General features: G+C 35.9%; 1 protein-coding gene across 1 annotated transcript in view; it reads right to left on the bottom strand.

Moving 5' to 3' along the window:
- LOC134532937 (uncharacterized) overlaps positions 1–25,948 on the bottom strand; it is a 429,205-nt gene that overhangs the window by 69,574 nt on the left and 333,683 nt on the right. The window contains exons 138-155 of the mRNA XM_063370011.1: positions 24,540–24,869; positions 24,137–24,451; positions 23,706–24,044; positions 23,310–23,615; positions 22,910–23,215; positions 22,489–22,809; positions 19,855–20,184; positions 19,452–19,766; positions 19,019–19,357; positions 18,619–18,924; positions 18,219–18,524; positions 17,798–18,118; positions 15,453–15,782; positions 15,050–15,364; positions 14,620–14,958; positions 14,221–14,526; positions 13,827–14,132; positions 13,406–13,726 (exon numbers count right to left, since the gene is read on the bottom strand). Of these exons, the coding sequence (XP_063226081.1) occupies positions 13,406–13,726; positions 13,827–14,132; positions 14,221–14,526; positions 14,620–14,958; positions 15,050–15,364; positions 15,453–15,782; positions 17,798–18,118; positions 18,219–18,524; positions 18,619–18,924; positions 19,019–19,357; positions 19,452–19,766; positions 19,855–20,184; positions 22,489–22,809; positions 22,910–23,215; positions 23,310–23,615; positions 23,706–24,044; positions 24,137–24,451; positions 24,540–24,869 (5,751 nt within the window). The remainder of the gene's footprint in view (positions 1–13,405; positions 13,727–13,826; positions 14,133–14,220; positions 14,527–14,619; positions 14,959–15,049; positions 15,365–15,452; positions 15,783–17,797; positions 18,119–18,218; positions 18,525–18,618; positions 18,925–19,018; positions 19,358–19,451; positions 19,767–19,854; positions 20,185–22,488; positions 22,810–22,909; positions 23,216–23,309; positions 23,616–23,705; positions 24,045–24,136; positions 24,452–24,539; positions 24,870–25,948) is intronic.

Genomic DNA, 25,948 nt, shown 5'->3' with positions numbered 1-25,948 from the left:
ATAGAGGATTAACAGGGAACACAGCTTAACAAATAGAAGAAGAATATGTAGATGATTCCTGATGTGGAAGAGGTCAAAAAGCAATACAGATGAGAAATTAATAAAAAAAATACAAAAAATAAATAAACGTGGATTGTATTGAAAAGCTAAACTTTTCTTTAGCTGAATGAAAATAACGCAGAGAATGGAAAATTCGATAAAAACAACACGGGCGAACACAGAGGACTTTCTTTAATGATAAAGAGCAACATTGCAGGAACTGAAATTTGTTTCCTTATTACATGAGATACTTCTACACAGCCAATGCTGGACAAGCTCTCAACTGATTGGCCGCCCAGCAATGATTTGGTTTTAAAGGGTATCTATCCTGTATTGTTGGTCGTTTCGTAGTTTTCCTATAATGAAAATCTATTTTTATTTTTTATTACAGGTGTCCAGATATGTTTTAATTCAATATTCTGTTGACTAAATACATTTTCGTTGCTGACTATGAATGCTGATTGCTTAGTTTTACTTTTAATTGGTCTGCTTCCTGATAATGATAATGCTATTCCACCCATTCAGGAATTAGACCAAATTGAAGGAAAACCAATGATTGAGTATTCATGGTCAGCAATAAGAATGTATTTAGTCAACAGAACACTGAATTAAAACATATGTCGACACCAGTTATAGACAGAGAGATAAACATAACCAACTCACTGCTGGGCAGCCAATCAAATGAGATCTTGTCCACCTTTGACTATGCAGGAGAAGTAGCTCAGGCCATAGAAACCTAGGTCTCCCAGTGTGTCTACAGATGCCAGTTATCAAAATGTTACACTTTATCTTCGAAGAAACCCTTGTTTGCACAACTGTGCTGTCTGTGTTGAATGTTGAATCGTCCATACTCTGTGTTTATCTGTCGCTGTGTTTATGTGCTATCTTCACTGTGCCGAAGCTCAGTATAGTTGTCTGTACAGTCCTTGTTTGTTTGTTATTTATATTTTTTTTTTGCATTTTTAACATAATTTGTGTTGTAATTTTTATTTTGTCTATGTTGTTTCTTGATATATTCCACTTCTGGGATTATCTACATGTTCTTGTCCTTTTGGCTCACTTAGCTATTGTTTTTCTGGTAACAAAAGCCATGAAATTATATTGGTGATACATTAATCTAGTCATAATTTAAAATGATTGTGCTAGCACAGCTATGGATTTATAGGCAAGATAAGGTATGTTTCTGGATTTCGTAAATTAAAGAAACAAATGTGCAGTTGTGGAGTTAGTTTTTGGGTGCCCAACAGTTTCGAAACAAGCAACATTGTCGAGAATAATTTTGAACCATTTTTTTCTAACAAGGCATATTTATGGTCATAGAACATTTTAAAGGCCCTTTGATTGCTAACTTAGAGTTTGTGTTGTTTGAAAAATTAGTAACTTAATTTATCTTTATGAATGTTAAAGTTGAGGCTTTTAAGGCTAAGGAATTTACAAATTGTCACTTTTATATTGTAACAGAACATTATCGCAGTATTAGAAGCATGAACTTCTGTGTTTTTCTTGGAACAAAAATGAGTGTTTGTAGCGGTGCAAGTCCTTTACCTCCCGACGATCACATTTCGTAAATAATGATTATATTTTATGATCGGATTCAGTATTTAGTTAGGTTACTTGGTATCACGTAAATAACAGCTGATTATATGCTTAAGAATAATTTGTGTTGTAGCACATGATAATAATGATCATATTTTAAATTAGTTCCTGTCCTTAAGTGTTCCCGGGTAGTTGCTTTATTAAATTCAGTAAAGAAATTACCTCAGTGTTAGAGTGAGACAGAGAGAGACCGGCATACTATTGCATGGAAACAGAAAACACGTGATGGGTCCCGTGGACAAAGACAGCAAAGGATTATGGTCCGTTTTCACTATGGTTAAGCGTCTCGAAGTTGCAGCGACCACAGGATTTTATATCAGAAGTAGCATTGAACATTAATTAAATATCATTTCAGAGCGATGAACTTTTTTTTTGGAGCAAGGAAAGTTATTTGTGTTTGCGAGTTTTGTTTATCGTAAAGTGAAGTTTTCTAGTCGGGAGATGGCCACTTAAAATCAGCTTGTATTTTTGAGAGACTTAATTTCATTAAAGAAACATACAAAATTAACTTTGAACAGATTTTACAGTATGTATTTTTTGGCACCGAGCAAATTTTTTCAAGTGTTCTATGAATGTAAAAGACAGACGACATAGAGCTGATCTGAGGTTGGATGTGTTACAATTTTCAAAGCAGTTTGGCTGGTGGGCAAATTTTGTATATGCTTTTAACTTCACAGATTTATGTTGAATGTTAATACACATGTTACTATGCGTGCATGAATTTTGCATTTTGGGCACATTTTTAATGCATGAACTGAAAGATATTTTGCAATGCTGAAATTTGAAATTTTAATGGTGTGTGGTAATGGCATGAATATTGGGCATCAAGTCACACACTGATGACTGTAGGCTTTAAGGAGGTCAGCATGGACAGTGCAAGTTGGTGGATGTCTGGAAGAAAGATGCTGGTTACTAAACTAGTGATGTGTTTTCTGAAAATACTGTTAGATTTTTAGTGCTGTTTTTGGTGTGTATGTGTGTTGATTATAACGCCAAATGGTAGGTTTCATACTATCGCCCTAATTGAATTGTTTGTGATGTAATAGAAGCATGATATTCATAGCTAATTTTTGACTTGGTGAAAAATAATTTTTTTAGTTTTTTTAGTTCTTTATGGTCAAACTCTACGAACCAATTGTAAAATTCAAAACATGTAAAACTATTTTGGAAAATTCTTCGTTCAGGAGATATATCACATTTAGTGTCTTTCCAACATGTCACGACCTGACCGTATAAAATTGCATAAATTTCAAACACACTTAGTCTACAAAAATTTTTTTGATTACATCATTTCAAAGAGTATCAGATTTTCTGTTAAATAATAGTTTTATCAAACTTCACAGTAACGTAGAATATTAGCCTACATCAGTTAAAACACTTGAAGATTTCAAAAATTGATACTGAGAAAAATTTGTACATTTTCTGGACTTAAAAATAAACTACTAAAACTCGTCAAATTTCACAAAAAACTCTTCAGCTAATTAACTTTGCATTTGTATTCCCACATGTGAAAATAATGGTGAAGTAGGGATATAAGATTATGATTGAATGTTAGAAAGCATGGTCAAATTGAAAGTTTTTAGGGAGGGAGAAAATAAATTACAACTCAATATTAAACTACACAAGACTTCTTTTATTTCACAAAAACCAAATCAGAATATTTAATATTAAAAAATGGACCTTTTCGACTTCTTTAAATCATTAAATTTTCTAAAGGAAAAAATCGTAATTTACTTAAAAATTATTATTCTGTTTTAAGAGGAAATGCTTTCGAGAAGAAGGGCGGCACTTTAAGCAGATCCTCTATAAACAACCAACTCAATTTTAATGAAATTTTTTTAATTTTTGTTTTTTTGAAAAGATGTATTGATTATAAAAATTCCATGAGAACCTTTCATTTTATAATGTGAACCTTTATGTTTACCTTTTGTGAAATGAAGAAGTCTATTTTATTTATTAAATTTTTATGTAGTTTCTTTTTTAAGAAGATGTATAAATAATTAAAAAATGTAAGAAGAAACTTTTTGTTTCTTAATGTGAACATTTATGATTTGGTTTTAGTGAAATTAGAAGTCTCTGTTTAATTACTAACAAAATGTTATTCATTCACACTTCCCTCCTTAAAAAATTTCAATTTCATCCATATTTTCCAACTTTTAATTATCATTTCCTAACCCTACTACATTATTTTCACATGTGGGTATACCAATGTAAAGTTCATTAGATGAAGTTTTTGTAAAATTTGACGAGTTGTAGGTTTTTTTACCATGCTTTTATTAGCTTCACCTGTCTAAATGTATGCATATATGTATGTATGAATGGACTAAGTAATAAAATCTTTCCATTCAATTTTTACCCACTTTTCAACGTCTGAATGTGTTGAAATTTTGTGAACACGTAAAGAACCTCTGACAAAATAATACTCTGATAACTTAAGACCTTAGATGTAGGGGATTTGGGGGGGGGGGGGGGTAGTGGGTCAAAAAAACCACTCATTTCAAGAGCTGTGGGAAATAACCAGGCTTTTTGTGTATCCATTAGTTCAGGGCATGGTAGGAATTTGCCCCAGGGTCGACTGTTACTCGGGGGGGGGGGGAAAGAGGGTGTTTTGAAGACCCAAAATTTCAATAATTTTTTCGATTTGGAGTGTTTACAATCCAAAAGGTCGGGTTTTGGTCGAAAATGTGTCAGGGTTCGACTTTCTCCCCCTCAGAGTTAAGGAGCATTATTTGGCTGTTGGACAAAAAACTTAAATTTAAATTTTATTTTTTATTTTTAGTTCATTCAACAACAAAAGGTTGTTTTTTTTTTAGTTTTTTTATCTATAATTTTTTTAATATACATTAAGTGTACAAAAATTTTCACAATTTAAATTTTTGAAATCTTCAAATGTTTGAACTTACGTAAGCTTTCTGTTACTTTGAAGTTTGAAAACTTGCTGACAAGAAATCTAACACTATTTCAGATGGTGTAATTAGATTTATTATAGCCTAAGTATATCTGAATATTTTAATATTTTTATATGGTAAGGTGGTAAAAAGTTAGAAAAACACTAAATGTGAAAAATCTCTTGAGTGAAGGATTTCTTGAAAACATTTTACAAGGGATTTTTTATTGCTTTGAATTGTACAATTGATTCATAGAGTATCATGATAAGGAACTGAGACATTGTATAAGCCAGAGAATAAAGGAAATAATTGTAAAGGTGGTTTTCATATGCATTGTATAGATTCTGTAATATGTATTACATTTGGGCTTTTCACAGGGCCGTACCTACATTTATTTGTAATTTGCACTAGTGTATAAGCCAGTGTTTGAGACATAAAATGTGCAGGTGGAAACCAATAGCTTATGTATGATCTGTTTTGGTTTTCTTTCATTCTGGACTGTTGTTTTGTCAGTTATATTCTTGTTAATTTTAAACTGGTCCAGACATATGTATTCTACTAAGGATAATAGAAGGTTAGGTTTCTGTCCTTATGGGTTTGAGGAGTGTGTGTTTGCGAGGAAGTTTGTTGAAGTTTATCTTGATCTCTTTGGAATGGTGCATAGGCCACACTTCCTATTTTAAAAGAAATTGGAAAGTATTTCGAGACAATTACTTGACCAAGTGTAATATGTTACTAAAAGTGACAAAATTAAAAAAAAAAAAAAACATTTTTTAAATCTTAATTTTGTGTTATTAGGGACTTGCGAGCCTAGAACAAGATATAGGGTAATAAAGAAAAAAAATTAAGAGTAAAAAGCAACTATGAATTTGATTGATATAATTGCTGCACCTAACTTGACAAAAAATTATCAAACAATCTTTAGTGATAGAAACACACAATACTAATCACAGATATTAGGGAAGGAATCTACTATTACATATTGCAAGGAACTATCCTGGAAATTGCCTGGAGTGATTTAGGGAAACCATGAAATCATAAATCAAGATAAATGGACAGGGATTTTAACCCACGTCTTTTGAAAGGCATGTTAAGTGTTTTACCACCACACTACCATGTTCCAGTACACAATACAAAATTTTACATCAAACCACAACATATTACATACAGTAACACTTTATACACAACTTGATTTTTCCCAAAACCAATTATCTTATAAGTTACAAGCTGAACCATAACCATATTTGTTAAAAGGCAGCAGGGTAAAAGCAATACTAATAATCTTGTTACAGAAGCACTCCAAAGCATAATTATAGTGACCTAGACAAACAAATGACATTGCAAATTTTAAGTCTGATTACTATAAACCACTTTAGTCAGTTAAAGTAGGTACTCATACTGAACATAAATACAATAAAAATTCATTCAAATTATGCTATTCTGCACTTATAATAAATTTTTAATTTTCATAGTTACTGGTTTGCAGCGTATACATTTTTATAACTGAAAAACCCTTCAGTGTAGGTAAATAAATGGACATTATGTCAAATAATTGATGTAAAACAATTAGCTAAAGTTTATCTCATGTTTCTATTGTCACACTTAGGCATCAGTAGAAAGCATTCAACACCTTTAACATACTATAAGGAAAATTTGAATGTAACTTATTTTTATTTAAATATATAACCATTATGAATTCTTAATAAAATTGAATGAGAACTGCATAAAAGATAAAATATATAAATATATGATTTGCCATCCCACAAATATGTGTAGAATAGTTAAAGAAATAAGAATCTCTAAATTTACAGTATACTATACTCTCAGAGAATATTCCAAATGCACTAATTTAATTACACTGGGTCATATATTTTGTAGCCGAAATCTTGGAAAATGAACCACCAAATTAACACAAAATCAAAAAGTGATGACAGACGTAAGACACGTTCTTATTTTTGCCATGTACACCTGTGTCCAGATGTAGCATGCGGCATATGCAAGTCAAGTAATGTCTGTATCACACACTCAATCTTCACCATAGGCTAAGTTTTAAATAATATTGGGATAGGTAATCACCATAAACATTTACACAACACTCGAAGAATCCTAGAGCCTGCTGTGCACCGGAATAGGGTGCTAAATTTTAAAATTATTAGGCGCGATTCAGCTACTTTATACAACGTTGCCTTATAACAAAAACCACGTAGTGCAATGCAAAAAGAGGACCACTACTATACAAGAAAATGTATGAAAAGTTACTACCGATTTGCATTTTTAAATATAGACATTTAACCACTGATAAAAAAAAAAAACCTCAGAAACAAAAACATGCAATAACCTTTTCATAGTTTTTTTTCTATACCCCAAATTTTTCTCTTCATAACAGACAATGTGTTTTTTTTAAAATGATATCGTACACACGGACTGAATTGCACCTTATAATATTTAACATGTAAATACACTATTTTGGCGCATGCCACGACCGTTAAGTAATATTTGTATGGCTGCTAAAATAGAGGAGCATAAAGCATTTTGATTATTATTTAATGGTTCAGGAAATACTACACCAGGCATCTATAAAAAAACACAGTGCATTTCCTACGACTACAGGAGAAATGAAACTAACTCGATGCTGTAGTGTACTTAAATACAAATTTGGAATCACTTTCTAGATCTTTCATATGTGCTTATCCTCCATCGTTAGACTAATGAAAATAATATGCAGTCAATTTTGGCAAGAAAAATTTTAACTTAAATTACAAACTATCCAAGAGCGTACACAGAATTTCATTTTTAGGGGAGGAAGGGGTGGCGGCAATATAATAACTTTGCCCGCTCTTTGTTTGTGGATATAAGATAGATTTTTAGGATACAGAAGGGTGATGGAGGGGGATATATCCCCCCACCCCCTTGCACTCGCCCCTGCAACTATCTACAGTAAAAATGATCGGAATCAATTGTTAAAGTTCTTTAAAATCCCTACCATATGTTACTTAAATCAAAAGTTGCCAACATTGGCAAGAGTTAAAAAAATTGTTTAAGCATTACCGTGCAGCAGTAGCTACCATGTACAGTAGAACCCTGAGGGAATGTTCCTGCTTATAATGTTTTCCTGCTTATAACATCATATTTTTTAAGTCCCAACATTTTCCCCATAAAGACAATGAATTTATATCTTGTGTATAACGTTTCACAAATTATGCATTTCCTGCTTATAACGTTTTATTTCTACTCGTAATATTTAATAAATGAAAAAAATAAATAAAAATCCTAATGATTCTAATGCTTATCACATCTGTGAAGTTTAAAAAGTTAAAACAGTTAACTTTACAGTTTACTTATAGTTTTGTTTACAATCACTGTTATACCATAAATAGGATTGTATGCGAAAACAAAATGGTAGCGCTGGCTACCGAAGTGTATTCCATATATCAAAGGTACATACATTCGCAGTTACGTGTCTGTTAGCGACTTCTTCTTGGAAAACAAAATAACAAATCCTTCTGTTCTTTGCCATTCTAGTGTGTTTTCAGAAGTACGTTTGTAGTTCTACAATATTTTAGCTTGTGAACCATTCGACGATGGCAAAAAAACATTAAGTGTTGTCTATTGCTGATAGACTTGAATTTATTTCATTTGTAGATAGGAATCCAAAGCAATTGGACATAGGTATTTACACTCTAAATGCCATCACTGTGAATAATGAGAAAATTTTATCAATATGTGGCAGTTTCTACTAAATATTTTTGGCTTGTTGTAAGCAAATTCGAGCACTGAGAGAACAATCAGTGGTTTTAACATAAAATTTGTTTAAATAGCTAAATCAGTCTATTGTTAAAAAGTTGACACTGATAATTTGATACTTCCTACTTATAATGTCTTTTATTCTTTTGTCCCTTTGAGAGACATTATTGAAGCTATAAATAATATAAGTATAATAATAATATACTCTATACCCAAAGTTGAGATAGAGCAAAGAAAAATATTATATTTAAGTGTTTAGTGTTAAACCCTCATTTAAGTCAGAAAGTAATTCCGACTCCACTTGTAGTGAGAGCATAAAAACAAATTAGAAGTAAAATTTGCAAGAGATAATTAAATTTAATCAAAATATGAAATAATATTTTTACTGACATGTCTTCAGAACAAAGTTTTATCGCAGACTGAAATATTTAACATCTAAATTGTGTCACTGAGTGATCATAAGTTTGAGCGATGTGCATGCAAAGTTTATTTTCTATGACTTCTTACAGTACAGTTGAAAAAATATTATATAGAGATAAAAATTGTTTTCAGTATCTAGAACAAAAATTCTACAGTTAAAAATAAGCATAAATGCAGAGCTGTGGACAACCAACTTAAAGTGTATGCAGTGATACATTTCGAACATGTCTCATGCAGTTATATGCAAGTCGGGTAGCCTTACGCAGAAAGAGACAGATGAGACATGCCAGTAAAAGACTGTCGATAACCTGGCTATCTCTACTATCTTGCAAAGGGGAAGTAAGAGGTGAGTGTTAAACAAAGAAGTGCATTGTGTTGTGATGTTGCGCATGGATCTGCCTTCTTGGTGGACATTACAAGTAGCATTACCACAGTTTTTCTAAACTACCGTACTGAAGTTTTAAATATATTTTTCAAATTAGTATTTTTACATAATAAATCATTTAAATTAAGGGTTGAGTAGGGAAAAATGTTAACTGCTATATTTAATAGCTGATAACTACCAAAAAAAATTATCATTACTATTTCTTCCCTTTTTGCTGGGATTTCCTAAGAATAAAAAAAGCTTTCTCTAAAGTGATACATGTGCTACGAATAAGCCACAAAAAAGGATAATTCACCATTGGCTAATGAAAAGTTGTCTGTAATTGGAATGTCAGTAATGAATACTTAATAAATAAAATTTTTACTTGCCATTATTACACCATAAAAGTGATTGTAACTTTAATTAAAGTTAAATTAATTTATTTTAATTTTATTTTTCCTCCTATTTGGCTCTAAATTACTTTTCGATAGTAATCAAGAAACTCAGCTGATAAACTGTAGCACTGACTTTAAGTACATATAGTATGTGTAAGCACTTTGCAAAGTTACGATACATCGTTCTCTTAGACGAGTCCATCCCTGTCATAATGTTTGCTGTGTAGGGTTAGTGGGTGGTGATTTATTAATTAAGGAATTGTGAATATAATTGATGAGAAAGGTGTTTCTTCATTTAACTATTTGGTACAAATAAGAATGACCTTATTCCATGCAGTAATGTCTGACTGTGTTCAGCAAAAGAAAAGAAAAACAGTAACAATATATCAAATGAATTTAGTAATGAAAACCAAATTTTTCTTTTTGAACACTTGTCCCATTTTTTTGAACCTGAAAGCAACAGTCTTAAACACTTATATAATTTTAAACATGCTCTATTTTATTAGTGACAGGTAAACAAATAAAAAGTACTTAAAAAAATTAGTTCAAAATTTTGAAATAAAGGAGACGTATCTGTACCAATAACAGTAACAGTAATTTTAATTTTTTGGATAGTTTCCTATTTGTTAAAATTTATTTTATAATCATCATATAACTTATCTTCGTGTGTGTACGCATCACATGGCAATGCTTCATACTGCAGAGCGAGAGAGAGAGAGAGAGAGAGAGAGAAAGAAAAAATGTGCAAAATATTTTGTGTGAGAGTGTCTTTTTATAAAATAATTGCACATGCAAAACTTCACATATTTTCTGAAACTGTTTAAAAAGTGTTCTGTACATTAAAATGTTAAGCACGTAATAATTAAACTTAGCATGTATCATCCCTCTGTGAAAAATATTTATTATTCAGATCACAATCGAATAGTTCATTCTCTTAAACATTTTAATTTTCATATCATATAACAATCACAGATAAGAGTATTTTAATTGTATTAGCAAAAAAAAATAGTGTGGCAATTATGTGGTACACTATAGTAATTTGTCCTCACATTTTAGATTAATACCTACTAAAAGAAAAATATAAATTGTGTTATTTCAGAAAAAATTTTTTTTTCAAGAATGATCCAAATAAATTTCTTGGCTCATGATGTATAAATTTAGTGGCTTGTACGACAGTTAACTAATCTAACAAAATTTTCTGTACAAGAAAATATGGTTACTATCCCTTATTGACAAGTTCCCATCAAAAATATTTCATGCGACGATAATAAGTAAATCTTAACTGCAACAGAATGGGTGATTCTTGAATGTAGCTTTGCTAGTGACATGTCAATATCATTAATTAAATTAAGGAGGATTAGTCCATATCATACCAGGGTATTCAAAATCAAGCCTCAGCTTTTGTACATTTTATGGCTCAACAGGGAAATGGACCTTTCTTTCCTTTGCAGCTTGCACATTTGCTTTGCTGCAGTTAATGTTTGTAGACTATTGGATTATTGTGGTTCGTTGTTGTTTATTGTGTTATTATTTGATAATTATTATTCAAATAACATTTGTAGTCATCCATATGAATTAATAGCCATTTTTTCCTATCAGTGGTTGCAGGCTGAAACGAGTTCATTAAATATCAGAATTCAACAAGGTATAAAAACTTGGACAGACATTATATTGCCTTGTCATTTATAAAAAAAAAAAACTGAAACTGTAGTATTTTAAAAACCAATAAATATTATACTATCTATAGCTTCAATAAAATTTTCTCTGTTAATTCTAAAAAAAATAAAAGAATGGTTAAGCATGTTGATTACATAGTTATCAAAGGTGTTCGTTATATAAAAAAGCACAAACACTGTAAAAATGTATTCCAAAATACGAATAATTAAGAAAAATAAATACAATCCTTTCTCCCCTGGATATGTAAGCAATCTGCATTAATTTTTAACAACTTTTATCTACCACCTCATGATAATATTTTGTCTACATATCTTCTTCCTTGTTTACGATTCTCAACAGCACAATAAGCTACCACACGACGCCATACCCATGCTGTGACTATTTCCCCCTCACACAAAAATCGCAGGACAAGGGGAGCGCACGCGACCCAAGAGTTTTAAACGCGGGGTTAACTGACGCGTGACCTCTAGATAGGGTGCTTCTATGTTGTACACAGTCCATATTTTGGCCTAATGCATGCAATAAGCAGAAAACTTTAAAATATACAGAAAGTTTTCCCTAAGATATATTTTCAACATCAAACCCGTTTAAAAGTAACGCTTTTGCAAGCAAGCCCCTTAGTGAGGGACTTCTTAATTTCAGGGGTGCCTGGGTCCCCCTGGCAGCCAAAACCCCCCCCCCCCCCCCCCCAGATCTAAGCCAATGCTTAATTGCATCATTTGTTAGCGAGAAACATAAGGACAGTCCTCTATTTGTAAATGCTTATTTGATCTTGTGTAGAAAAATGCATGTTAAGGTTCAGACTATTATGCCATGATGGTTATTTCATTTTATCGTCATTACTATTACTTAAAGTTTCTTACTGCTAATTTATTCTAATAGCTTTCTATCTTCCATTTGTTGTTGGGTCACAATTTTTCTCACCAGATATGTACTAAAAGTTATTTTCGAGCCGTAAAAGGCCTCACAAGCGATCATAATTACGAACACTTGCATACCTTTTTACCGTTGTAAGATAATTTTTATTAAATATCTGTTAAGAAGTTTAGAGATGAAACGTAAAATGCAAGCAAGCTGTTGTAATAAATTTACAGGAAAAGCCCTTAAACAATATCAATGAGCAATAACAAGAAAATAGGACAACCAACATGGTATGTGATACCGAGCCTTCAACATGGAGATGAAAAATAAGTATTTGCTTCATCATCCAACACACACATCTTGTAAAAGCTATTGAGATATTAAGCACAAAAACACCTGAATTTTTTGTAAACATTTCCAAAGCCATTAATAATCTCATATCTCTTGGTGGTTTGACATTTGTTGTCTAGCTATATGCTATAGGCCCTTCCTTAAACTGTTGTCATACCTCCTTGGCCCTTATTTTAAACCTGGGTTCAGCCCAGTCTGTATGGAGTGCACTCTGAGATGCCGTCATTGTTGTGTTTTAAAGATGTTGCTTTAAAACTTTAACCAGCTAGACGGACAGCGTTATATATCCCAAGCAATTTATATGTTCTGTTACAACTACCCAGATACAGACTGGCAGCATCTGAAATTTAAATTAGTGATATTTTTGACACGTCTTCCGCTTCCACAGAGTGAAAGCTAGTGGAAGCCATGTCCACGTAACCCTTGCTCCAGACCTGTACAACCCATCGGTGGAGTCAGACCTAGTCTCACGGAGCTCCCATTGACTTGCCCTAACTGATTAGGTTCCATAGTTCTTTAAGTGTTGTTAGTAACCACTTTTCTTATTTCTGGAGCTCCGCGCATATTTTACAATGTGCTTTATCTTAGTTCTTCGCCTCGCACCGTAGGACACCAGGGCAGGCACCACAAAACGGGACCGACCAACACCAGCGTGTTCATTCAAGTAATTCGCCCGGCACGGATGCTTGCCAGCCTCAATTTTCGGACCAGGAGCAAGTGCCATCGTAATAATACAAAATTTCAGTTTTCTTTAGGAGAGTATGGAATACTGTGCAGTTGTACTTGTAAGTACTTGACGTAACATTCATTACCAAAATATACTAGTCCACCAAGTGTGTGTGTGTGTGTGTGTGTGTGTGTGTGTGTGTGTGTGTGTGTGTGTGTGTGTGTGTGTGTGTGTGTGTGTGTGTGTGTATATATATATATATATATATATATATATATATATAAATGCAACATCAAAAACATAGAGAAAAAAGTAGTCTAGGTCAATACAATACTACAATATAAGAATAATAGTAAAAAAAAATTATGTAAATATTATATTATTTCATAAAAAAATTACTCACTCTCAGAAATGATGCAATGAGAAAATGGATCTCCAATGTAACCTATTTCACACACGCACGTTGGAGTGTGGCTAACAACCCTGCACTCTGAATTTGCTCCACACAGTCCTGGACAAGGATCTCGACACCTCTGGTTGATACATGCCAGGTGGCTGGCACACTCGCTGTTGCTGGCACACTCAGGCCTGCAGTTCGGTGGAGAGCCCTTATACTCCGGCAAACACGAGCACGAAGGGCTATCCCCTGCTACCTGGCACTGAGCATTAGGGCCACACGGAGAAGGCTGGCATGGATTCACAGGTGGTGGCGGAGGGGTGTCCGCTTCAACAACAAAACAAACACACCAAACAGTGAGGACCAACTGACACGCAACACCAACAACTCTAAGTACCAACCATTACTGGATACAAGCAGCTCTTACGTATTGGTGTGCATCTGAGGAATGGGTCTCCAGAGTAGCGAGGTGGGCAGCTGCAGATTGGATTGTGGTTGATGACCTGGCAGCGAGCACCAACACCACAAGTTCCAGGACAAGGGTCCCTGCACTTCTGGTTCGAACAAGCCTCGTTCAAGTTGCAGTCAGAGTTCACAACACATTCTGGTCGACATGCTGGTGGACTTCCAATGTAGCCCGGCACGCAAGAGCACACTGCCTGGCCGTTTATTTCCCGACACTGGCTGTTCGGTCCACATGGCGATGGATTGCATGGATTCACTACAACCGGAGCTGAAAAAATAATACAAAAGGTAGAATTCTCTATCTCATAAAAAGGTGGAAACAGTTATGTGAAATTACACAGGATACTATTACATACCTTGAACTGGCCTACACTGAACAAAAGGATTCCCAGATTTTCCTTGAGGACAGCTGCACATTGGAACGTGGTTCACAACATCGCAAATGGCATCTTGGCCACATGTTCCTGGACAAGGATCAGAACACTTGTTTCGAATGCAGGCCTTGTCTCTGGGACACTCGGTGCTGAGAACGCATTCAGGTCGGCAGCCAGAGTACGGATCTCCTTGGTACTCAGGCAGACACGTGCAAACACCATCTGCACATTGTGCATTTGAGCCGCAGGGTGATGGATTGCAAGGGTCGCTGGGGGGTGCCTCTGCAGCTGAAAGAGAGATCGAAAAACTTAGGTGTTGACTCACTTTGACAATAAAATCTCATTGATGTAAAAACCAAGTATGAGTACTACAATACTTACGAGGTGGTGGTTTGGGATAGCAGTTGGTGAACGGGTCTCCTGTGTATCCTGCAGGACATGTGCACACCGGAGTGTGGTTTATGACATTGCACTGGGCCCCTGCGCCACAAGATCCTGGGCATGGATCTCGACACTTCTCTCTCATGCAAGCCTTGTTGCTGGGGCACTCCGAGGAAATGACACACTCTGGTCGACAGTTGGGAGGACTGCCCATGTAGTTAGGTAGACAGGAGCATGAAGGTCCTCCTCCAATATCTCTGCACTGGGAGTTTGGTCCACATGGTGATGGCACACACGGGTCCCTCACCACAGGAGTGGATGGCTGAACTGGCAAAGGTGCTAAAAATACATAATATTGGGAAAATAATTTTTTATCTTTAACTAATTTTAGTTAAAAAACAATGACTAATTTAATTGAATTAATCCTTACGTGGTATGGGATAGCATCTCAAGAATGGATCGCCTGTGAATCCTTGTTGACAGCTGCAGATAGGACTGTGGTTGATCACTTCACAGCGAGTATTCAAGCCACATGTTCCTGGACAAGGATCCACACACTTCTGGTTGACACATGCTCTGTTCTGTGGACACTCCGAGCTCACAACGCACTCTGGCCGACAGCCAGGTGGACTGCCGCTGTATGTTGGCAGGCATGAGCACACTGCCTGTCCATTCACTTCTCGACACTGACTGTTGGGTCCACAAGGAGACGGACTGCAAGGATCTCCAGGTTCTGCTACAACGGCTGAACAACACACAGAACAACTGTGAGTACAAGAGGACAACTACTTTAATAAGATACTCCATGCTATGAATATGAGAGTGTTGCTTACGTTCCACAGCCTGAACGTTGCAGTATCGGAATGGATCCCCTGTGTAGCCTGGACGACACGTGCAAGAAGGCAGATGGTTCACCACCTGACAGTCTGCATTCTGACCACATGTTCCTGGGCATGGGTCCTGACATTTGTTTCTGATGCATGCCTTGTTGGAAGCACAGTCCGTGTTCAGAACACACTCTGGTCGACAGCCCTCGTAAGGGTTGCCAACATAGTCCTGCTGGCATGTGCATGAACCTGCTCCATTCTGTTCCCTGCACACTGCATTAGCTCCACACGGGGATGGAATGCATGGTGTGGGCCTTTCTTGAGGAAGTTGCTGCACTGCAATGTAATCAGTCTTGGCATTATTTAATAAAATATATTATTTATCCATTAAATATGAACCACATTATGATTAGTTGGATTTGAATATAGGGATGGTTCGATTTCATGTTTGTATGTACGAATCTTCAATTTTGTTTAGGAAAGTTGATCTTGTTTTTGTATAATTTCTAAAAAGTATTTGTGGGTTATGTATAACACTCTGCTTTCGAATATGGAAACAAACATACAAAATCATATAATAGTTTTCCTATGTTTTTGAATTTTTATTTTGTATCATGCCAGTTAATTTCTCATATCCTAACAATCTGTTGTAAGAATATTAGACCAGTAATTTCAATGATTGTTGACCCTTTAATGTGTGTAGGTACAATCTTACACTAAATGCATAGGAGTGCTTTATTGCTATTGGGAAAGTGGTGATTAAATGGTTTATGATTCGTTAACCATAATACAACTAACTGGAGGTTCAGCTTTTGCAGCATCTCACTATGTGGGGCAAAAACCAAATCAGAACACTACATAACACTGTCGCTCTAATTCAAATATGTATATGGCTCTATCTCATGTGATAACTATGCATTTCAGCTCTTTATTGCTAATAGTCACTATGACTGAGTGAAATTTTAGCCTTAATCCAAAACAAAATTTTTTTTGTTGCTTAAAGTTAAACCCTCATATTCAATGTTTCTTGACCAAAAAGTTATATATTTATGAATATGAGTTTTTTTATTAGATCCAAAGCAAGAATAGTGGTTTTGTAAATACTTTCAAAACCTTTTCCAATATATAAGATCAATTTTTTGTGTCACTTTAGAGAATCATAGATGATTTAAGCTTTTTTCCATGGGTGCTCAGAGAGTATTTAAAGTCACTGATTCTCCCCCATTTTAAAGACATGATTGTCTAAGCTTCCCAATAACAAAACACCACAGTATTAAAACATATCCTATTATTTACTTTTAACGGCAGAACGAACCTTCCAGAAGCCTAATCAGCCTTCAAGAACCACTATGGTTCATAGACAAATACTGATGGTTGATGCCTCAGTTAAATATAAATCAGAGAACTCAACATTATGAGCGTAGCTAGCATTACACTGCAGTCTTGAAGAGCATCTCATGCTCCCCAATACCAGCTCATAAAATAAAACAGTAACAGTTTTTTGTCTCTACAAAGCATACATTTTTAAAACTAACGTAAATTTGGTAACAAGAAATGATAAAGAGTTCACAACAACAATATCAAAAAAAGATTTTTTGCCTGCCTGACTGTTACTAAGGCATACAAAAACTATGCAATGAATTTTGATAAAATTAAAACAATAATATATAATAAATGTTATAAAAAAATCTTAAGGACACTTATTATTCCAATACACCACATATTTCCTGTATGACACACACCATTGTGTTTACTTGCAAAACTAGTCAATGAATTCCTAAATTACACGCAAACAGTAGTAGACCTGCACTTTACAAAAATAAACAATTAATGCTAGTACTCTACAAAATTCGGCAAGTTGGCCAAGACAACTTTTTTGTTCGAGTGGCAGGATTAGTGCTTTTTAGACATATGTGCATAATTGATAAATATCACCATAAGTCTGAAAAATATTCCAAATAGAGAATTTGCAACATTTATATAAAACAGTTATATTTTAGTAAAAAGTTCTAAACTAAAAATTAAGTATTATTCAGTGCTATAAAAAAAACAGTATAGAACAAACATTAAATAAAACCACAAATAACAATATTTACTGCAACAAATATCAAAAGTAAGAATATAAAAACACAAGTAAAAGAAAAGAAAACAATATTCCATAAAAACCATAAAGCCTTGTATTTTTTTTAACAAAAATGAAATATAAAAAAAAAAGACACAACATTTTCAAAATATTTCTAAGAGTTAAGGTAGAACATGCAAAACATTTTTTGTTAAAAAAAAAATTATTATTACTAATAAAAATTAAAACTTAAATTATTTAAATTAAGTTAATAAGATAACAAGCTTACACTGCTGCAGTGAACAAGATGTGAAAGGATCTCCTGTGTAGCCAATAGCACAAACACAAGTTGGAGTGTGGCTAACCACCCTGCACTCTGCATTTGCTCCACACAGTCCTGGACAAGGATCTCGACACTTCTGGTTGATACATGCCAGGTGGCTGGCACACTCGCTGTTGCTGGCACACTCAGGCCTGCAGTTCGGTGGAGAGCCCTTATACTCCGGCAAACACGAGCACGAAGGGCTATCCCCTGCTACCTGGCACTGAGCATTAGGGCCACACGGAGAAGGCTGGCATGGATTCACAGGTGGCGGCGGAGGGGTGTCCGCTTCAACAACCAAACAAACACACCAAACAGTGAGGACCAACTGACACGCAACACCAACAACTCTAAGTACCAACCATTACTGGAAACAAGCAGCTCTTACGTATTGGTGTGCATCTGAGGAATGGGTCTCCAGAGTAGCGAGGTGGGCAGCTGCAGATTGGATTGTGGTTGATGACCTGGCAGCGAGCACCAACACCACAAGTTCCAGGACAAGGGTCCCTGCACTTCTGGTTCGAACAAGCCTCGTTCAAGTTGCAGTCAGAGCTCACAACACATTCTGGTCGACATGCTGGTGGACTTCCAATGTAGCCCGGCACGCAAGAGCACACTGCCAGGCCGTTTATCTCCCGACACTGGCTGTTCGGTCCACAAGGCGATGGATTGCAAGGATTCACTACAACCGGAGCTGCAAAGATAATACATAAGGTAGAATTCTCTAACTCATAAGAAAGCAGAAACAGTATATATTGCATGCAATTACTCAGAAAAGTATTACATACCTTGAACTGGCCTACACTGAACAAAAGGATTCCCAGATTTTCCTTGAGGACAGCTGCACATTGGAACGTGGTTCACAACATCGCAAATGGCATCTTGGCTACATGTTCCTGGACAAGGATCAGAACACTTGTTTCGAATGCAGGCCTTGTCTCTGGGACACTCTGTGCTGAGAACGCATTCAGGTCGGCAGCCAGAGTACGGATCTCCTTGGTACTCAGGCAGACACGTGCAAACACCATCTGCACATTGTGCATTTGAGCCGCAGGGTGATGGATTGCAAGGGTCGCTGGGGGGCGCCTCTGCAGCTGAAAGAAGGATAGAAAATCTTTGTGTGCTGACTCACTGTGACACTCAACTGCCAGTAAAGTATCTATACTTTATAAATAAGACAATGCTTACGTGGTGGTGGTTTGGGATAGCAGTTGGTGAATGGGTCGCCTGTGTATCCTTCAGGACACGTGCACACCGGAGTGTGGTTGATGACATTGCACTGGGCCCCTGCGCCACAAGATCCTGGGCATGGATCTCGACACTTCTCTCTCATGCAAGCCTTGTTGCTGGGGCACTCCGAGGAAATGACACACTCTGGTCGACAGTTGGGAGGACTGCCCATGTAGTTAGGTAGACAGGAGCATGAAGGTCCTCCTCCAATATCTCTGCACTGGGAGTTTGGTCCACATGGAGATGGCACACACGGGTCCCTTATCACAGGAGTTGATGGTTTAACTGATGGCGGTGCTATAAACCATAATAAGAAAGATTAATTTTTTATCTTAAACTAAGTATATCTAGTTTAGAAAGTCTTGTTTAATTTAATAGAAAAAATCCTTACGTGGCATGGGATAGCATCTCAAGAATGGATCTCCAGTGAAGCCTTGTTGACAGCTGCAGATAGGACTGTGGTTGATCACTTCGCAGCGAGTATTCAAGCCACATGTTCCTGGGCAAGGATCCACACACTTCTGGTTGATACACGCTCTGTTCTGTGGACACTCCGAGCTCACAACGCACTCTGGCCGACAGCCCGGCGGACTGCCGATGTATGTTGGCAGGCATGAGCACACTGCCTGTCCATTCACTTCTCGACACTGACTGTTGGGTCCACAAGGAGACGGACTGCAAGGATCTCCAGGTTCTGCTACAACGGCTGAACAAAACACAGAACAACTGTGAGTACACGAGGACAACTACTTTAATAAGATACTCCATGCTATGAATATGTGAGTGTTGCTTACGTTCCACAGCCTGAACGTTGCAGTATCTGAATGGATCCCCTGTGTAGCCTGGACGACATGTGCAAGAAGGCAGATGGTTTACCACCTGACAGTCTGCATTCTGACCACATGTTCCTGGGCATGGGTCCTGACATTTGTTTCTGATGCATGCCTTGTTGGAAGCACAGTCCGTGTTCAGAATACACTCCGGTCGACAGCCCTCGTAAGGGTTGCCAACATAGTCTTGCTGGCATGTGCATGAACCTGCTCCATTCTGTTCCCTGCACACTGCATTAGCTCCACACGGGGACGGAATGCACGGTGTTGGTCGTTCTTGAGGAAGTTGTTGCACTGAAATTAAATATTAAATTGAGATATACCATTATGTTTCTGAATACCGTACCAAAATTTTTATCAAATATTATTAACTATTATTATTGCCTAATAATAATGTTAGAGATTAATGAATTTTAAAGTCTTTTCTAGTTGGAGGTTTGAAATTTGTTTATTTAGTTTTTCATGTTAAATAACAATTAATATTAGGTTATAAATTTCAAATTAGAATGAATATTGAATGTTTTTAAGATAAAAATAAATTAATATTGTAACAAAATGAATTAATATTTTTTTATTAATTCGTTAGTTCCAGGAATAGATTCTGCCGGATTGAAATTTTAAGTTAATATAAATGTTAAGCTATGCTTTTTTTTAATTAGAATAATTATGGAAGAATATGCTGAATTGTAGGAGCTTTATTTACCTGAGTTTAAGACGTTGCCTTAAACAGCTAGCAATTAAATTTTGCCTTTATTTATTTAAGGGAATCTCTATTTTAATGATTATTAACTATTTAAAATTCTAAGAATAGTTCAGAAACAATTGTAGCTAACATTTACAGTTATACAAAAATGGTACCAGAATAACGTATGTTTGACGTGTCGTAACTAGTAATAAGATATATAAAGTATTTCCCCTGGTGATTATTTTCTTTATGGTACTGACATTTGTAAACAATGAAATAAATGAACAGGAAATTTTTTTAAAAATATATATTTTTCATCATATTCTCTTGTAGGAGTTACCTACCTACTTTAACTAGGGATAAATTTGTACTTAACTTTTTGAATTATTTGACTGAAATCAGTGGCATAGCCAGGATTTGTATATGGGGGGTGTGAAGACGGATGCCCCCCCCCCCCCCCCCCGTGTGAAAGCGGGGGGTCCGGGGGTCCTCCCCCGGGAAAATTTAGATTTTAAGGTGTAAAATAGTGCTATTTTAGCAGTTTTCGGTACTTAAATTTAAATATTGTAATGGTAAAATTTTTATTAATTTTAATATGAAATTTGTTTGAGTGATGAATAAGAAATTAATAAAAGATTTGGTGCTAAGAGGGGGGGGGGGGGGTTGATCACCTAATCCCCCACCCCCCCCCGGCTAGGCCCAAGAATGAAATACATAGTAATTAGCTACAATATAGGTTTTTTTTTATTATCTATGTAAGGTAAAATCTTATTATTTTTATCATTTTTCTTTTGTCAAAAATATGTTTCTTTAAAAGCCTTTAATTTTTAACAGACTATAGGTATTAAACTTAAATGGTGTTTTGGCAAGACAAAATTCCCGCTTGTTAATCTGTATGAGTTTCCTTTCCCTCAAACACACTTTCTTTCTCAGGAGTTTTAAGTGTAACTACTTAATTTTTATCATCTACAGCTTTAGCGTAGGAGAAACCAGACAGGTGTGTTGTCTAAATGTCGAGGTCTTAAATCATATACACATAATTTAAAATCAATTTGAAAACTCAGCTATAAATAAATACCACAAAAATCAAACAAGAAACCTGGCTGAGTACAGAGATGGCTATGAAGTGACATGCCATAAATTTAAATTCCTACTGGCTTTAAATTAACATGAGGATATTGAGAAGCAATGCTGAGAATACAATTGCAATTATCTGGTAAATTTGTTTGAAACTATCCTGACTCATAATAATGAAAGAACATAAATGATTTTAAACCAATTAAAAAAATTATTTTAAACTTTTCTCTTATTGATAAGGTATCATTTTTAACTTATATTTTGTAAATTACCCAAATTCTGATTAATACGATTTCTGTAGTATAAAATATAAATTTTTTTAAGTTAAAAATCAGTATTGTCTACAATGTTTTGTTCACTATGAGTATCCATTTTACGATACATGAATCAGTTAATATGAAATATAGAAAAGCTATTGTACAATAACACAAAAAGATATCGAACATTCAATTCACAAATTATAAGAGATATACATTTTTTACAGCCATCCCAACGTAAGCTAGAACAGACACTATGCCTGCATGTGTGCATTTTGTTTTATTTCTACATGCAGCTGTATGCCTGGTATCTTATCCCACACAAATCACTAAAATGTAAAGGATTGTATTATTTAAAAAAAACCAACTGTCTTTAGTGTTGGTACTGTGAAGGAATACAATTGACTATTAAACAATTAAATGTAAACAACACTGTAACAATGGTGAAAAATATAATTATTATAAACTAACAACAGTGGCATTATAAATATTCTAAAATAAATAAAAAAAATTTAATATAATATCAGAATATTTTATAATTGCAATTTTAATATACATTATAAAAAAAAATATGCTTACGCTGCTGCAGTGAACAAGATGTGAATGGATCTCCAGTGTAACCAATAGCACACACACAAGTTGGAGTGTGGCTAACCACCCTGCACTCTGCATTTGCTCCACACAGTCCTGGACAAGGATCTCGACACTTCTGGTTGATACATGCCAGGTGGCTGGCACACTCGCTGTTGCTGGCACACTCAGGCCTGCAGTTCGGTGGAGAGCCCTTATACTCCGGCAAACACGAGCACGAAGGGCTATCCCCTGCTACCTGGCACTGAGCATTAGGGCCACACGGAGAAGGCTGGCATGGATTCACAGGTGGCGGCGGAGGGGTGTCCGCTTCAACAACCAAACAAACACACCAAACAGTGAGGACCAACTGACACGCAACACCAACAACTGTAAGTAACAACCATTACTAAATACAAGCAGCTCTTACGTATTGGTGTGCATCTGAGGAATGGGTCTCCAGAGTAGCGAGGTGGGCAGCTGCAGATTGGATTGTGGTTGATGACCTGGCAGCGAGCACCAACACCACAAGTTCCAGGACAAGGGTCCCTGCACTTCTGGTTCGAACAAGCCTCGTTCAAGTTGCAGTCAGAGTTCACAACACATTCTGGTCGACATGCTGGTGGACTTCCAATGTAGCCCGGCACGCAAGAGCACACTGCCTGGCCGTTTATCTCCCGACACTGGCTGTTCGGTCCACAAGGCGATGGATTGCAAGGATTCACTACAACGGGAGCTGCAAAAATAATACATAAGGTAAAATTCTCTAACTCATAAGAAAGCAGAAACAGTATATGTTACATGCAATTACTCAGAAAAGTATTACATACCTTGAACTGGCCTACACTGAACAAAAGGATTCCCAGATTTTCCTTGAGGACAGCTGCACATTGGAACGTGGTTCACAACATCGCAAATGGCATCTTGGCCACATGTTCCTGGACAAGGATCAGAACACTTGTTTCGAATGCAGGCCTTGTCTCTGGGACACTCGGTGCTGAGAACGCATTCAGGTCGGCAGCCAGAGTACGGATCTCCTTGGTACTCAGGCAGACACGTGCAAACACCATCTGCACATTGTGCATTTGAGCCGCAGGGTGATGGATTGCAAGGGTCGCTGGGGGGCGCCTCTGCAGCTGAAAGAGAAATAGAAAAACTTTGTGTGCTGACTCCCTTTGTCACTCAACTGCCAGTAAATTATATATTATGAATAAGACAATGCTTACGTGGTGGTGGTTTGGGATAGCAGTTGGTGAACGGGTCTCCTGTGTATCCTGCAGGACATGTGCACACCGGAGTGTGGTTTATGACATTGCACTGGGCCCCTGCGCCACAAGATCCTGGGCATGGATCTCGACACTTCTCTCTCATGCAAGCCTTGTTGCTGGGGCACTCCGAGGAAATGACACAATCTGGTCGACAGTTGGGAGGACTGCCCATGTAGTTAGGTAGACAGGAGCATGAAGGTCCTCCTCCAATATCTCTGCACTGGGAGTTTGGTCCACATGGAGATGGCACACACGGGTCCCTTATCACAGGAGTTGATGGTTTAACTGATGGAGGTACTAAAAAACATAATAAGAAAATTATTTTTTATCTTAAACTAAGTATATCTAGTTTAGAAAGTCTTGTTTAATTTAATAGAAAAAATCCTTACGTGGCATGGGATAGCATCTCAAGAATGGATCTCCAGTGAAGCCTTGTTGACAGCTGCAGATAGGACTGTGGTTGATCACTTCGCAGCGAGTATTCAAGCCACATGTTCCTGGGCAAGGATCCACACACTTCTGGTTGACACACGCTCTGTTCTGTGGACACTCCGAGCTCACAACGCACTCTGGCCGACAGCCTGGTGGACTGCCGATGTATGTTGGCAGGCATGAGCACACTGCCTGTCCATTCACTTCTCGACACTGACTGTTGGGTCCACAAGGAGACGGACTGCAAGGATCTCCAGGTTCTGCTACAACGGCTGAACAACACACAGAACAACTGTGAGTACACGAGGACAACTACTTAAATAAGATACTCCATGCTATGAATATGTGAGTGTTGCTTACGTTCCACAGCCTGAACGTTGCAGTATCGGAATGGATCCCCTGTGTAGCCTGGACGACACGTGCAAGAAGGCAGATGGTTCACCACCTGACAGTCTGCATTCTGACCACATGTTCCTGGGCATGGGTCCTGACATTTGTTTCTGATGCATGCCTTGTTGGAAGCACAGTCCGTGTTCAGAATACACTCCGGTCGACAGCCCTCGTAAGGGTTGCCAACATAGTCTTGCTGGCATGTGCATGAACCTGCTCCATTCTGTTCCCTGCACACTGCATTAGCTCCACACGGGGATGGAATGCACGGTGTTGGTCGTTCTTGAGGAAGTTGTTGCACTGAAATTAAATATTAAATTGAGATATACCATCATGTTTCTGAATACCGTACCTAAATTTTTATCAAATATTATTAACTATTATTATTGCCTAATAATAATGTTAGAGATATATGAATTTTAAAGTCTTTTCTAGTTGGAGGTTTGAAATTTGTTTATTTAGTTTTTCATGTTAAATACCAATGAATATTAGGTTATAAATTTCAAATTAGAATGATATTGAATGTTTTTAAGAATAAAATAAATTAATATTATAACAAAATGAATTAATATTTTTTTATTAATTCGTTAGTTCCTGGAATAGATTCTACATGATTGTATTTTTAAGTTAATATCAATGATTAGCTATGCTTTTTTTAATTACTATAATTATGGAAGAATACACAGAATTGTAGGAACTTTATTTACCTGAGTTTAATAGGTTGCCTTAAACAGCAAGCGTTTAAAATTTGCCTTTATTTATTTATGGGCTTCTCTATTTTAATGATTATTAACTTTTTAATATTCTAAGAATAGTTCAGAAACAATTGTAGGTAACATTTACAGTTATACAAAAATGGTACTAAAATAAAGTATGTTTGACGTGTCGTAACTAGTAATGAGATTTATATAGTTTTTCCCTGTTGATTATTTTCTTTATGGTACTGACATTTGTAAACATTGAAATAAATGATCAGGAAATTTTCAGGAAATTTTTTTAAAAATTTATATGTGTCATGTATTTCTCTTGTAGGAGTTACCTACCTACTTTAACTAGGGATAAATTTGTACTTAACTTTTTGAAACATTTTATATGACTGACATACATAGTAATTAGCTACAATATAGGTTTTGTTTTTTATTATCTATGTTTGGTAAAATCTTATTATTTTTATCACTTTTCTTTTGTCTAAAACATGGTTCTTTAATAGCCTTTAATTTTTAACAGACCATGGATATTAAATTTTAATGGTGTTTTGGCAAGATAAAATTTCCGCTTGTTAATCTGTATGAGTTTCCTTTCCCTCAAACACACTTTCTTTCTCAGGAGTTTTAAGTGTAACTACTTAATTTTTATCATCTACAGCTTTAGCGTAGGAG

Source organism: Bacillus rossius, chromosome 6, assembly GCF_032445375.1.
Source record: "Bacillus rossius redtenbacheri isolate Brsri chromosome 6, Brsri_v3, whole genome shotgun sequence".
Classification (NCBI taxonomy): Eukaryota; Metazoa; Arthropoda; class Insecta; order Phasmatodea; family Bacillidae; genus Bacillus; species Bacillus rossius.
The sequence above is the reverse complement of the archived record's forward strand: the minus strand, read 5'-3'. Positions and strand labels throughout refer to the sequence as shown.